This window comes from Elaeis guineensis, chromosome 12, assembly GCF_000442705.2.
Source record: "Elaeis guineensis isolate ETL-2024a chromosome 12, EG11, whole genome shotgun sequence".
In the NCBI taxonomy this organism is placed as follows: Eukaryota; Viridiplantae; Streptophyta; class Magnoliopsida; order Arecales; family Arecaceae; genus Elaeis; species Elaeis guineensis.
Genome location: NC_026004.2, coordinates 12,715,581 through 12,729,149, shown reverse-complemented (window position 1 = coordinate 12,729,149; position 13,569 = coordinate 12,715,581). Strand labels below are relative to the sequence as shown.

The following is a 13,569-nucleotide window of genomic DNA, read 5'->3' as shown; positions in this document are numbered from 1 at the left end:
ACAGTGAAGGAGAGAGGCCATATCATGGATAATGATGTATGTGTTTTTTAGTGTTTACTACTGGTATTATTTTATAGTATATATGGTTCGCTGTACCATCCTATATCATCTAGTATGAGACATACCACACCATACGGGTCCCATGTTGTACCAACACTATAGTAGAATGGTACCGGTATGAGTCTCAGTACCGAGATGGTGAACTTTGATTGTATTATTAGATACCAAAATTTCTTACTTTATATCTTTATTGGCATATAAGTTAATGAAATATTATCAAGCATTACAGATCTGCTTATCAATCAGTTATCTATCTTGGTTCTTTGCTGGCCTTTGTACTACAGATAACTTTTGGACCTCCATATGTTTCGCTAAAATTGCAAGATTGGTTTTGGTGTATATCAAAATGTAATTCTAAATATTTTCTGCTTGAATAATCTATTAAAGCTTCTGTACTTACAGCTTTGTTTGCCGTCAACAGATGCTGATAATTTGATACCAATGGAATTAGCCTTAAAGGTTGCTAGCAAAATTAGAGCTGGAGAGCGATTTGCAGTCTACATAGTTATACCAATGTGGCCAGAAGGAGTCCCAACTGCTTACTCGGTTCAAGAAATTCTTTTTTGGCAGGTAGTATTTGCTTTTAAAAGGCATATATATTCTATTATTATTGTTGGAAGGGTTGGATCTAATTAGAAAGGTGTCTAATTAAGGATTTTTGGATATTATTCCTTGGCATATTCTTGTTATTCTCTGTCCATATTTGGGTCTACATACCTGTATTTATAGGCCTCTTGTATACCCTCTTATATATGAAGGAAAAATAAAAAGAAAATCTTTTCCTCATATTCATCATGGTATCAGAGCTCTCAGGTTCTGATCCATTCTCCCGTTCCTCCCGATCATAATTTTTTTTTTCCTTTCCCTTCTCCTTTCCTTTCTCCTTCCCCTTTCCCTCTTATCTCTCTCTTCCCGATCTCTTCTCCTTTCCCTTCTCCTTTCCCTTTCCCTCTTATCTCTCCCTTCCCAATCTCTTGACCCGTTGCCCCACCGAGTGCCTCGCACCCAACTTCCCGCGTGCCCCTCCGGCATCCCGCACGCCCCTTCTCCGGCAACTCGCACATCTGCGCCCGCCGTCCGATCTCCGCTTGTATTGGTATTGGTGATCGACTCCTCCGACCGCGACCTGGTGAACCCCACCCCTGGCACCCTCTACTACGGTGCCATCCAGGAGGGCCCAATCTGGATCGTCTTCGCTGGCGACATGACCATCTACCTCAACGAGCAGCTCATCGTGAACAGCTTCAAGACCATCAACGGCCGCATCACCAACATCCACATCGCCAGCGGCGCCTGCATCACCCTCCAGTACGTCTTCCCACCTCTACGCCCGACGAACGGCCCTCTGCATCCTCCGCCGCACCCTCTGAGAGCCATGGCATCACAGAAGGGCGGGTTAGCCCCCTTTGATTTATTTTTTTTTTCTTCTTTCAAAAAAAAAAGATGGAAAGATTTTATGGCCGAATACTTGAAAGTCTATAGTTAAGGAGTATCCGGTGATTGATTGATAGTGTGTCGGTGAGATTATCATACTTTGAGATGGCCAATCCAATTACTATGCAAGATCTTGAAAGTCTACTGGATCGACTTATTACAGTTGCCACTCAATCCGATGGTTCGTCAAGAGATAGTAGATCACTGAATGCTCTTTAGGTGGCTGTAAAACTTGATGGCCCAGCGATATCTCTGCAATGGGAGAGGAGTACTCGTCTGCTTGTTCAAGGATGAGGTTTGGAAGGATATCTCACCCGCACAAAGAGGAAACCTGCTAATGGTGAGCAGGATATAGCTCAATGGAGAATGGAGAACTCTGTTGTTCTGGTATTTCTTCTCAATACCATGACACAAGAGTGGCTAGAAGTGTACAGCTGCTAGAGACTGCACAGGAGGTTTGGGAAACAATGGCCCAAATGTTCTCCCAGAAGCAGAATTTCGCTCAAGCATTTGAGATCCGTTCTTAATTGCGTCAGCTTCGTCAGGGAGATTTATCTGTCACTGAATATGCCACCGAGTTGAAGCGTCTCTGGTTTGAGGCTAATCATTATAAAACTTTTGTTCCATAATGCCCTATTGATGTTGATGGATTTCAGAAGTATTTAGAGGAAGAACAGGTTCAAGACTTTCTATATGGTTTGAATCCGGAATTTGAGTCTGTCAGAGTTTAGCTTCTCACTAGAGATATGTTGTCTAGTTTAGATCAAGTCTTCTCTACTGTTTTAAACGATGAGACACGGCGACGAGTGACCTTCAAATTCAGTAGTCCTATAAGATCTGCTCTTACTGTGCAGCCATAGCAGATAGGTGAGAAGGTGTGTTTTCATTGCAACAAGCTTGGGCACATCAAGGCATTTTGTTGGGATCTCCATGGTCGCCCAAATCAGTCTGGGCGTGGTAGTCGGAGCCGTGGTGGTCGTCGTAGTGGTGGAAGAACTGGAGGTCAGAGTCATGGTCGTGGATCTGCCCAAGCCAATCTCTCTGAAGAGACTGAGGGTGCTGCACACAGCTTATCTGTAGAAGAGTATCAAACCCTCCGATGAATGATGAAAAAGTATGAGTCATCTTCTAGCATCACACCCTCTACTCTGGGATAGCCTAGCCACTAGGATGGGTATCTTGATTCCTCTCTTTTTGCCCACACAGGTACTCCATATAGTTTATCACCTGCATTTACTTGCGTAAATGGAACATCCAACTCCTGGATAATAGACTCAGGAGCATCTAGTCACATGACAGGGGCATCTAATAGTTTTATTTCATATTCACCATGTTCAGGTCAGGACAAAGTCCGAATAGCTGATGGATCCTTTACCTTTGTTTCAGAAAAGGATCCATTGATTGTACCCCTAGTTTGAGATTGTCATCAGTATTGCATGTTCCATCCTTTCCTATAAATTTACTCTATTAGCTCTGTTACTAGAGATTTGAATTGCTCTATCACATTTTGGCCTTCTCATTGTCTATTTCAGGAGCTGAAAATGGGGAAGATACTTAGAGGTGGTAGGCTGCACAATGGACTCTATTACCTATCAGCTGATGAGAACAGTATGGAATCCTTGAAGGGGTATGCATTGTCTGCTAGATGTGCCACTTCAGAATTTATGTTACACCATCGTAGGCTGGATCATATTTTTTTTTCTGTTCTTAGTCGCTTATTTCCTTCTTTATCAAATAATTGCAACAAAAATTTATTAGTTTGTGATCATTGTGAGTTGGCTAAACACACCAGAGGAGTATTTCCTATATCTGGGGTTAAAAGTTCTGAACCTTTTGTTATAATTCACTCTGATATATAGGGTCCATGTAGTACTACTACTATAGACCATAGATGGTTTGTTATTTTTATTGGTTGTTTTAGTCGAGTAACTTAGGTCTATTTATTAAAGAAAAAGATTGAAGTTTTAAACTGCTTTAAGGAGTTTCATAAACTTGTGGGTACTCAGTTCGGTGCCAAGATTAAGATTTTGTGTTCTGACAATGGCACCAAATATATTAATCAGGAGTTCTATGCGTATCTTCACACTCACGGAATTCTTCATCAAACCACTTGTGTTGATACTCAAAATGGGATTGCCGAGCGAAAAAATAGGCACTTATTGGAAGTAGTCCGGTCCTTACTCTTTACCATGCAAGTTCCTAAATTTTTGTGGGGTGAGGCTGTCTTGACCGCTGTATACTTGATCAATCGTATGCCTCTTAGGACACTTAGGTTTAAGTCCCCCATACAGTGCTTGAAGGGGTCTACCGATTATGTGGTCTCTCCTAGAGTCTTTGGGTGTGTTTGTTTTGCTCGAGATCATAGATCTTCAGTAGGAAAACTAGATCCACAAGCATTAAAGTGTGTCTTTGTCGGTTATCCTGCTACTCAGAATGGGTACAAGTGTTGTTACCCCCCTGAGCGGCGAATGCTTGTTACTATGGATGTTACTTTTCGAGAAACTGAAGCCTACTATGGAAGTCGTCCATCTGATAGTGGGACACCAGAATTACTTCTTTCGAGTGACTATCTCTGCACTCCTGGATATTCTGGTGTCCAGGGAGAGTATCATAGTAATGATATCTAGGGGGAGCCTGGTATTGGGATAGCTGAAGAGTCTGAAGAGTCCGGTGTGCATCCACCAACTGCCCAGGTGCCTCCATCGTTTGAAGCTTCTTCTCCAGAATCTTCTTTTTCAGAGTTCTCTAACCGTAACGGTAACACTATTTCTACTACCAATTCTGATCTTGATATTTCTATTGCAAAGCGGAAGGGTACTCGTCCAATTGTTTCTCCTGCTCGTTACCGTTACGATATAGCTAACTATATTTTATATAAGAATGTATCTCTATCTTATCAAAGCTTTGTAGCTGCATTAGACTCCATCTGTATTCCTAATACCTGGCAAAAAGCTATGGCAGAACCTAAGTGGAAGGAAGCAATGTTAGAAAAAATGAATGCTTTATCCAAAAATCGGATGTGGGATCTGGTCACTCTGCCAGCTGGTGAGCATCTTATGGGGTGTAAGTTGGTGTACACCGTAAAGCAGACTTCAGAAGGTAAGGTGGAAAGATACAAAGCTCAGCTAGTAGCAAAGGGCTACACTCAAACATATGGGGTGGACTATGATGAGATCTTTGCTCCAGTGGCCAAGATGAACTCTGTTCGAACATTGATATCATGTGCTGCTAACTTTGGCTGGGAATTACATCAGTTAGATGTGAAGAATGTATTTCTTCACGGAGACCTTCAGGAGGAGGTATATATGCAGATACCACCGGGATTTGAGATCAAAGCAACTGCTAGAAAAGTCTGCAAGCTAAAGCGCTCACTATATGGCCTCAAACAGTCTCCTCAGATCTGGTTTGATCGATTCAGTCGGACTGTGAAAGGAATGGGATATAGACAGAGTAATGCAGATGATACTCTGTTCTATAGGTATTTCAAGGGAAAGAAAACTATACTCTTGGTTTATGTTGATGATATTGTAATAACAGGAGATGACCATTATGAGATTAAGCAACTCAAAGGAAAACTGAAGCAAGCATTCGAGGTGAAAGACCTAGGTCTACTAAGGTATTTTTTGGGCATAGAAGTTGCGTGATCATCCAGAGGGATTTTTCTGTCACAATGAAAGTATGTACTAGATTTGCTTTTTGAGACTAGGATGTTGGGGTGTAAACCTGCTGCTACCCCGATAAACCAGAATCATCAGATAGTGACAGATAGTGGAGCTCCTGTTGATCGAGGAAGGTACCAGCGACTGGTTGGAAGGTTGATATATCTCTTACATACGAGACTCGACATAGCCTATGCTGTCAGTGTCATCAGTCAGTACATGCATGATCCACGAGAATCTCACATGGAGGGAGCTTTCAGAGTATTGCGCTACTTGAAAGGAGGTCCTAGTCATGGTTTATTGTTCTCACGACACCACCTTTCAGGAGAGGGATTTACTGATGCAGATTGAGTTGGGTCACTGCATGATAAGCGATCTACCTTTGGGTATTGCATCTATGTAGGGGGTAATTTAGTTACCTGGAGGAGCAAGAAACAGTCTGTGGTGGCTAGATCATCGGCAGAAACTGAGTATAGAGCAATGGCTCTAGGCATATATGAACTTCTCTGGCTTCAGAAGCTGCTTCAGGAGTTACAACTTCTGAACAAGTTTCTTCTTCGGTTGTATTGTGACAGCAAGGCGGCAATTGAGATTGTAAGCAATCCGGTACAGCATGATCGTACCAAACACATCGAGATTGACCGTCACTTTATCAAGGAGAAGATTGATCAGGGCCAGATCTGCATTACCTTCATTCGGTCATCTGGTCAGGTGGCGGATATTCTGATCAAAGGGCTTAGCTTATCCTCTTTTTCTGAATTGATTGACAAGATGGGGCTTCGAGATATCTTCGCCTCATCTTGAGGGGGAGTGTTGGAAGGGTTGGATCTAATTAGAAAGGTGTCTAATTAAGGATTCTTGGATATTATTCTTTAGCATATTCTTGTTATTCTCTGTCCATATTTGGGTCTACGTACTTATATTTATAGGCCTCTTGTATACCCTCTTATATATGAAAGAAAAATAAAAAAAAAATCTTTTCCTCATATTCATCAATTATTCTTAAATGGAATTCCTAAACTACACAGTTATAATTATACCATTATACTACCTATACACACGTAAGGAAAGATAAATAGACTATCTGTATATTTTACTAGAAGCTTATAAGGGGAGTTTGAGCCTGAATTTTATTAGTGTCTAATTATAAAGAACTGTTGGAATTAAGAAATTTGGCTATTTATTATAATTTGAAAGTTTAAGTAGCCTAACAATCACAATATCATGTTGTTACCTGTGTACCAATTGGACACATAAGGCATGGTGTTAATAATTAGAACACAAAAATTATGGCTGTTCGTATAAATTGATCAATGTGTTTGGATATTTTGCCTTAATTAGAATCTAGTTCACAAAAAAGGGGAGGCCCAGTCACGAGACTCCCAACATTTCAGTGTCAGGGAAAGCTCAACTGTCCATCAACTTATCCCCTATACGCTGAGAGACCTTTTTCAAATTTCAAACATGTGATCTCTGGGTCATGTAGGAGCAATCCTATCAATTATTAGGGGTGGTAAAATATGACCCGATCCGTCAACCCGACCCGCGTTGGACCCTCTATAAGCAAGTTTGGGTTTAGATTAAATGGGTTTGGATCGTAAACGGATCAATCTGTTTAATCCATTTATTAAATGGATCAGATTTGGGTTTAAAGTTTTCAACCCACCAACCTGTTTAACCCATTTATATTTTTTATTTAAAATATTTGAATTTTGGTAAAATTTGGGCGGCCCATTTCAATTTTGATCCCTTTCGAAAAATTTGAGCGGCCCAGCGATGGAAGTCACAAAATTCGCCCCACTTTCCCTTTTTCCTCTTCTTTTTCTCCAAAAAGCCCTAAATATTTCTCACCACCTCACCCTCCATTGCCTCCCTCTTCCATGCCAGCACGCGAGTTCCTCCACGCCGTCGCCCCCATAACGCCTGCGCAGCCCCTGCAGCTACTCGCTCCGTCACTTGCACCGGTGACGACGGCTATGATGTCCCCTTCCCTCTCTCCTCCTTGGAGAAAGCCCGCAATGGTGATGGCCTCCCATTCTTCCACTCCATCGGTCGTTCTCTGCACCTCATCACCGCCTTGCTCCTCTGCCGTGATGGTGCCGCTCCTCCCTTTCTTCTCATCCTCCTGTTCGTCCTCCAATTACCAAAGCCAGATCCGAAGCTCGAGGAGATCGTTCACGGCCTCATCGTTGTTGGCCATCAGGAGCCTGTCTTTGGGCGTGAAGATAGAGGGGCTCAGCTTGAGCTCCAAGGGCGGTTGACAGTGCTATGGTCGGGTGGAGATGGAGGCGGGGGATAGTGCGGCAGTTGGGCGGAGGTGCGGAGCGGGAGGAGGGCGGTCGGGCGGAGATCCGGCAGGGCAGAGCTCGCAGATTTTTATTTTTTAATTTTTCTTTTAAATGGGTTGCCGGGTTGGTCCGATTGATTTTTTTTTAATAGATTATTATAAACGGATAGTAAACAGGACAGGTCGGGTAATCCGTTTATTAAGTCGGTCGGGTTTGGATTTTAAAATCTAACCTGTTTATTTAAACAGATCGGGTTCGAGTTCATAGTTTTTTGAGTCAACCTATTTCTGACCCGATCCGTTTATACCCGACCCGACCTGATTGCCACCCCTAACTATTATGCCAAGGTTACAATTAGAATCTACTTCATGACATCAAAGTTTTGCATCCTCTAACTTCTTGTTGTATAAGCAGCAAGGTTTGCTGTACCGACCCATACTACCAGATACCTGGTCTATTATACCATTAATGGTGAAGTACTAATGTGGTATAGGTGCTCCATACAAGTGCTGTATGGACCAATGGTACAGCTTCTGTCTCACATTCCAGCAGCACACCATGTGTTGTTACAGGTATATACCATACCAACCTGTAGAATTGATCAACTATTGGAATAGTGCTCGGTACCAGGAAACCTTGTTAGCTCGGAAATTTTTAAATCATTCTTTTAGGTGATAGATCATTATTGCAATTGAATTTCTTCAAGCTGTGGCCAGTATTTTTGCACCAGTTTGTATTTTTACATGCACCCACATGCAAGTGCTATACTTTCCTCCAAAGAACCTAGTTTTTGTCCTGTGAGCTCAGTATATCTGTTGCATTCTTGTATTGATACTTCAGAGTGAAGAATCATCAGTACCATGTGTGACTTGACAACTGATTATCTTTTTAGTTCTGACACAGCGGCAATTGAACAAAATTGAGGACATTCACCATATGATGAGAAATTGATTAATGACTCATGTTGATATAACCTACCAATTCTCTGCTTGGGTATCTTTTTCCCATCTATATTTTTATTGTTAAAATGGTCATAACTTTTAGCTGTGCACCTTGCAGGGCCAGACTATACAGATGATGTATGAAATCATTGGACAGGAGCTCAAATCCATGAATGTTGAAAATGCACATCCGCAGGATTACCTGAATTTCTACTGTCTTGGCAAGAGGGAAGAATTGCTGAAGGACGACTTGCCATCAGATGATCAACCTTCTGAAAAAAACGCAGCGGTATTGGATATAAGTAACTTAATTTTGTGTCAAAAAAAGGGCTGATCTTCATATTGTTGAATGTAATTAAACATTCATAATTGCTCCTCATTTTTCTCCTGGTGGCCCTGCTCTTTGGATTTCTGATCTCTTTTCTCTTCAGCATTTGCTACGCGTGTTGCAATATCCTCATCCATGTCATTCATATGCAATATTTATTGGCTTGCATAGACTACTTTTTATTATTTTGCATCAAGGTGCACCTATGTTGCTCTAGATCATCTACCTTGTTAGCACATATAATGTGGGAACTTCTTGGAATACCAAGAGTTATGCACATGCGTATGCATGTATATTTGCTCTTTTCAATTCTTTCCAGGAAAGTTCTAAACTATCATGAGCCCTGATGAACAACCATGAAATATCCGGGCCAGTGGGACTAATGCTCTATATGGGGGGTCTGCCACCCAGGCTAGTGACCCTTTACCTCCTAAACAAGTGCTTGCCTGATTTTTCATCTGCGCTGCGAGTTTAGCATTTTTCTCCTTTTCAAGTAGCAGTTGTGACCAGATTATTTTTTGTTAAGTTTCCCATTCAAATTATTTTCTCACTCTGTTTTCAAATGTAATCAGGCCCTTTGCCAAAGATATCGACGGTTCATGATTTATGTTCATGCAAAAGGAATGATAGTAGATGATGAGTATGTGATTCTGGGTTCTGCCAATATCAATCAGAGATCTCTTGCTGGTTCAAGAGATACTGAAATAGCTATGGGTGCATACCAGCCCCATCATACATGGGTTGAGAAAAAAAGACATCCACATGGCCAGGTTGGTGTCATTCTTCTCATATTTTGCTTTTCTGTATCATTGAATTGCTATCGCAGATCAGTAAACAAGTACATGCTTTCTGCCATCATTAGCTGGAACAACCATATTATGCATCTAACTGTATGTAATTTTCTTTGATATTCCTTCAATCAATTAAAATATGCATCGTTATCTATGACATAAAATACTCTAAGTTTGTTACTGAAGTAGAATAGGTCATGTTTATAAGATAGACAAGACATTTAGTATCAACAAAAAGATCTCTTTGTAGAAGAAAATCCACTATGATGTGTGTGGTAAAAAGCACTATGTCAAGCATGCAATCAAAAGTTGAGGTGGTCTTCCATGAAGATTTCATTTCAATTGAAGGATATCAAGCCTGATCTCTGAGACTGCCAATAGGAAAGTTGAGGTTCCTAGCTTCAACATCCAGAATCACTGGAATTCATACATTTGCTTTAGTTTTCATAGATCTTCATACATGGGTGCAGCCCTACTATGGCACCTTATTCTTTGTGAGTGCATGCTCTATATTCTAGTGAAACACCACCAAGGTTCATTATGCTAGAGCCAGCCATCCTGGCTTAGAACCACTATAGAAGCTTTTGATGAAAACCATGGCAAATCCAGCAACCCATTGGAGATCACTGTTGAGTTAAATTTCTGTGGCAAGATAATAATTCCAACACCCTTTGAAGTATTTTTATGCTGGATGATCGCCAAATCCTTTAGAAAGCATGTACAGACTGATTACATTGAGATTGGGCTATTTTCACATATTCTAAATGTATTTTTATACAAAAGATGGAGATTTGTGATGCAGGTATATGGATATAGGATGTCACTATGGGCTGAGCATCTAGGCATTGTAGATGACCTCTACAAAGAGCCCAGCAGCCTGGAGTGTGTGAAATTTGTGAATAAGATAGCCGATGAGAACTGGGCGAGATACGCTGCAGAGGAAGTGAGACCATTAACAGGACACCTTCTCAAGTACCCAATCAAGGTGGAAGTCGATGGTAAGGTTGGTCCCCTGCCCAACCAAGAGTGCTTTCCTGATGTTGGTGGTAAAATTTTAGGAGCACCTACTTCTCTCCCTGATACGTTGACAATGTAGCATCCCCCTGACTGATCAGAACATCAAAGAACAAAGGGGGGAAAACGGTTATCCCTGTCTGAAGAAGAAAAGGTAAAAAAAAGGATAATGTGGTATATTCCCAATCTAACCTATTGTTCAGAAGCTAGGTACAATAAGGTTTCTTTGATATTGGAAATTCGGTAGTTTTCTAGCCCCCCTTGTTATACGCTGTTGTGTGGGAATGGAGTTTTGTTAGACTTATTGCTTCTTTGCATCCTTCCAATGTAATATATGCTTGTAAACTATGAAAGGATGCAATTAATAGAATGAATATTGCATTCAGTTTGTAATCTTGAGTGCTAACTTTACTTCAGCCTTTCAAAGCTTACATCGCTCACTTGATATGAATTTCTTGTGAGGATTAATAAGCCAATTTCTTGTGGATAAGCAACAGAAACCATGATCTTGTTTGTAAACTGTGTACGTCAAATACAGAGAATTGGAGTACTGGAAGATATTTTGCAATGATGAGGCCAAAACTGGCCATGTTCGTTGAATCCTATCCAACTCCAAAATTTAATTTTGCCACATGCAGTGCTTACCATCAAACGTTTCTGCACCCACATACACGCACAGAGAGAGAGAGAGAGAGAGAGAGAGAGGCCATGCTTAAAGATGATGGATTAGATATCACAAAAACGAAGAACACACTGGCCTCCTTTAGTAATTCTAATGGAAATATAGTACTTCAATATCTTCTCATCCATCCACTCCCCTCATGACTAGAAATGACCATCAGTTCGAACATCATTAAAAAAAAAAAAAAAAGGAGAACCATGAGGTACGAGGCACCACAACCTAATTAACGGTCACTTTTCCCACCATCCCAGCACCCTGGTGAGGAGAACAATAGAAGGTGTAGGTCCCCTTCTCCTTCAAGGTCACCGAGTAGGTCTCCCCCGGGCCATTGAGGAGGTCCTCCTCGCTCATGGAGATGGCCGACGCATCGACACCCGATGGGATCTCATCCTCATCGAACACGACGTTGTGGGGGAACGCTGCGTTGTTCTTGAACACAATCGTCTCCCCTGCAGCAACCGAGAAGTCGCTGGGGACGAAAGCAAGCGAGCCATCGTCGCCTCCAAGGAGCACATCAACGGCCAGAGCATTGCTTGCCAGCATTGCGCTTGCTGCGGTGGCTGCGACAGCCACACCGACCTCCTTGAGAGATGCACGGGTTGACGCGGCCATTGCAACCGGCGCCTTCGACCCCGTGGCAGCGCTGCCGCTGGCCCGTGCAGCAGCGGCTGGGCCGGCCTTGAGGCCGGTGAAGGAGGGGATGGTGACTGCTGCTGCGGTCAAGCTGGCCATTGCTTAGCTTCTCTCTCTTTGATTCCTGACTGTGGTGGGAGATGGTTCTGCTCAAATGGTTCTGAGGCTACTGCAAGGGGAGGTTAAAGGAATTCGGTAATATATATATTTATATATATATATATGCAAGAAAGGTGTGTATGAGGAGGAGAGAGATGGTTGGTGGCTGAAGTTTGTGAAGGATGAGTGGAGGATTGTACAAATGAGTGGCAGAGAGAGGGGAAGTTATCTTGTGGACCTTCATCTACTGGCTGGATAAGGTGAGATGATATTTTCTGACGTGGCACTGGTATGTGGTAGGAAACGAGGACTCGGATTAGATGGACCATGGAGGGCTTTGGGACAATCCTGGAGAATGGAGATCAAAACGGGAAAAGAATATCTCACATAGCTTATTAGTATTTTATGGAGTCCTCCATATCTGACAGCAGAATTCCCAATTTGGAGTGGTACAACCGAGTGATCGGCAAATGGCAACTGAACTATCTACGTGCCACAACTACGACCACAGAGCAACCTATAATCCAAGGTCCAAATGTCATGCGCATATTATATTATTGCCCACATGGCACTCGTTCTTTAAAAAGAACGCACTGGAAAATATAAGAAAAAGAAACATGCTCACACGCTTGATCCCACCGCGCTTTGTATTTCTCTCTTTCCCTGCGTGCACCTTCTGAGTTCTCACGCACCTCAAGTCCGACCGCCTGGAAGGGAAAATAATCTCGCTGGAAGGATATGGGTTATCTTTCCGTATAATTAAAAAAAAAAAAAAACGATCGTCCCATACAATTTTAATATGAATATAACTCAAAAAATTAAAAAAAAAATATCTCGAAAAGATAAAAATAAACAAAAAGCATCCATCCAAATATCGTAAGAATGATGAGTAACAAATGAGACAATCTAGTCTGCAGTATTGTTTGTCTTCCGATAAATATATCTGATCATAAAAAAAAATATCTGTAAAATAAATTTTAAATGTCATGCACTAAAGAATAAAAGAACATCGCACAGTCTTCCTCTACCATCAGCTGCTCTTCCTCAAATTTCCTTCTTAAAAATTTCTAATTAAAATAATCTACCACCTACCCAAATGGATGTGAAATTGCAGCACAGATGCCGGTTCCCCACCGGAGGCTGGGGGGAATTACTCCATGTTTTTTTTTTCAAAGAAAAAAAAGGACGGTGAGCGGATAAATTTAGATTTTTTATCTGTCCTTTCATGAAATTTTGTTAAAAAAAAAAAACTTGGATCGAGAGGAAGTTGATTAGTATAAAAATTTCAATATTTTATTAAAATTTGTAAGATGTATTTTTTATTTCTTATGCTAAATATATAATATTTTTTATGATTTTATATCAACACTTTTTGTTTCTTAAATTGCATAAATCTTTATCAATTGTTTCCAGCCCTCACTTCTTGTATCGTCTCTCGCCAGGGGGTAGCAACAGACCAGGCAAGGTTGAAAGCCGATTCTGGTTGCAAAACTCCCAGTCCAAATAACCCGTCGAAAAATGTAAATCTATTTGATCTACTTATTTGACATAAACTTGCACCTACCCACCAACTTAACTCGTTTAAATTTTCACTCGTCAATTATATATATATATATATATATATATATATATATAAAACG

General features: G+C 41.3%; 2 protein-coding genes across 2 annotated transcripts in view; one reads left to right on the top strand and one right to left on the bottom strand.

Moving 5' to 3' along the window:
• LOC105055144 (phospholipase D delta) overlaps positions 1-10,908 on the top strand; it is a 44,076-nt gene extending 33,168 nt beyond the window's left edge. Inside the window, exons 7-10 of the mRNA XM_010936881.4 lie at positions 482-630; positions 8,501-8,671; positions 9,283-9,480; positions 10,304-10,908. Of these exons, the coding sequence (XP_010935183.1) occupies positions 482-630; positions 8,501-8,671; positions 9,283-9,480; positions 10,304-10,597 (812 nt within the window). The 3' untranslated portion in view covers positions 10,598-10,908. The remainder of the gene's footprint in view (positions 1-481; positions 631-8,500; positions 8,672-9,282; positions 9,481-10,303) is intronic.
• Positions 10,909-11,224: 316 nt separating this feature from the next.
• LOC105055143 (plastocyanin B'/B'') lies at positions 11,225-12,020 on the bottom strand. The gene has a single exon (XM_010936880.4). The coding sequence runs from the start codon at positions 11,927-11,929 to the stop codon at positions 11,417-11,419; it is 513 nt and encodes a 170-aa protein (XP_010935182.1). The 5' UTR covers positions 11,930-12,020; the 3' UTR covers positions 11,225-11,416.
• Positions 12,021-13,569: the final 1,549 nt, after the last annotated feature.

Excerpts from the sequence above, each read along its gene's own strand:
- LOC105055143 (XM_010936880.4), bottom strand. The coding sequence starts at position 11,929 with ATGGCCAGCTTGACCGCAGCAGCAGTCACCATCCCCTCCTTCACCGGC.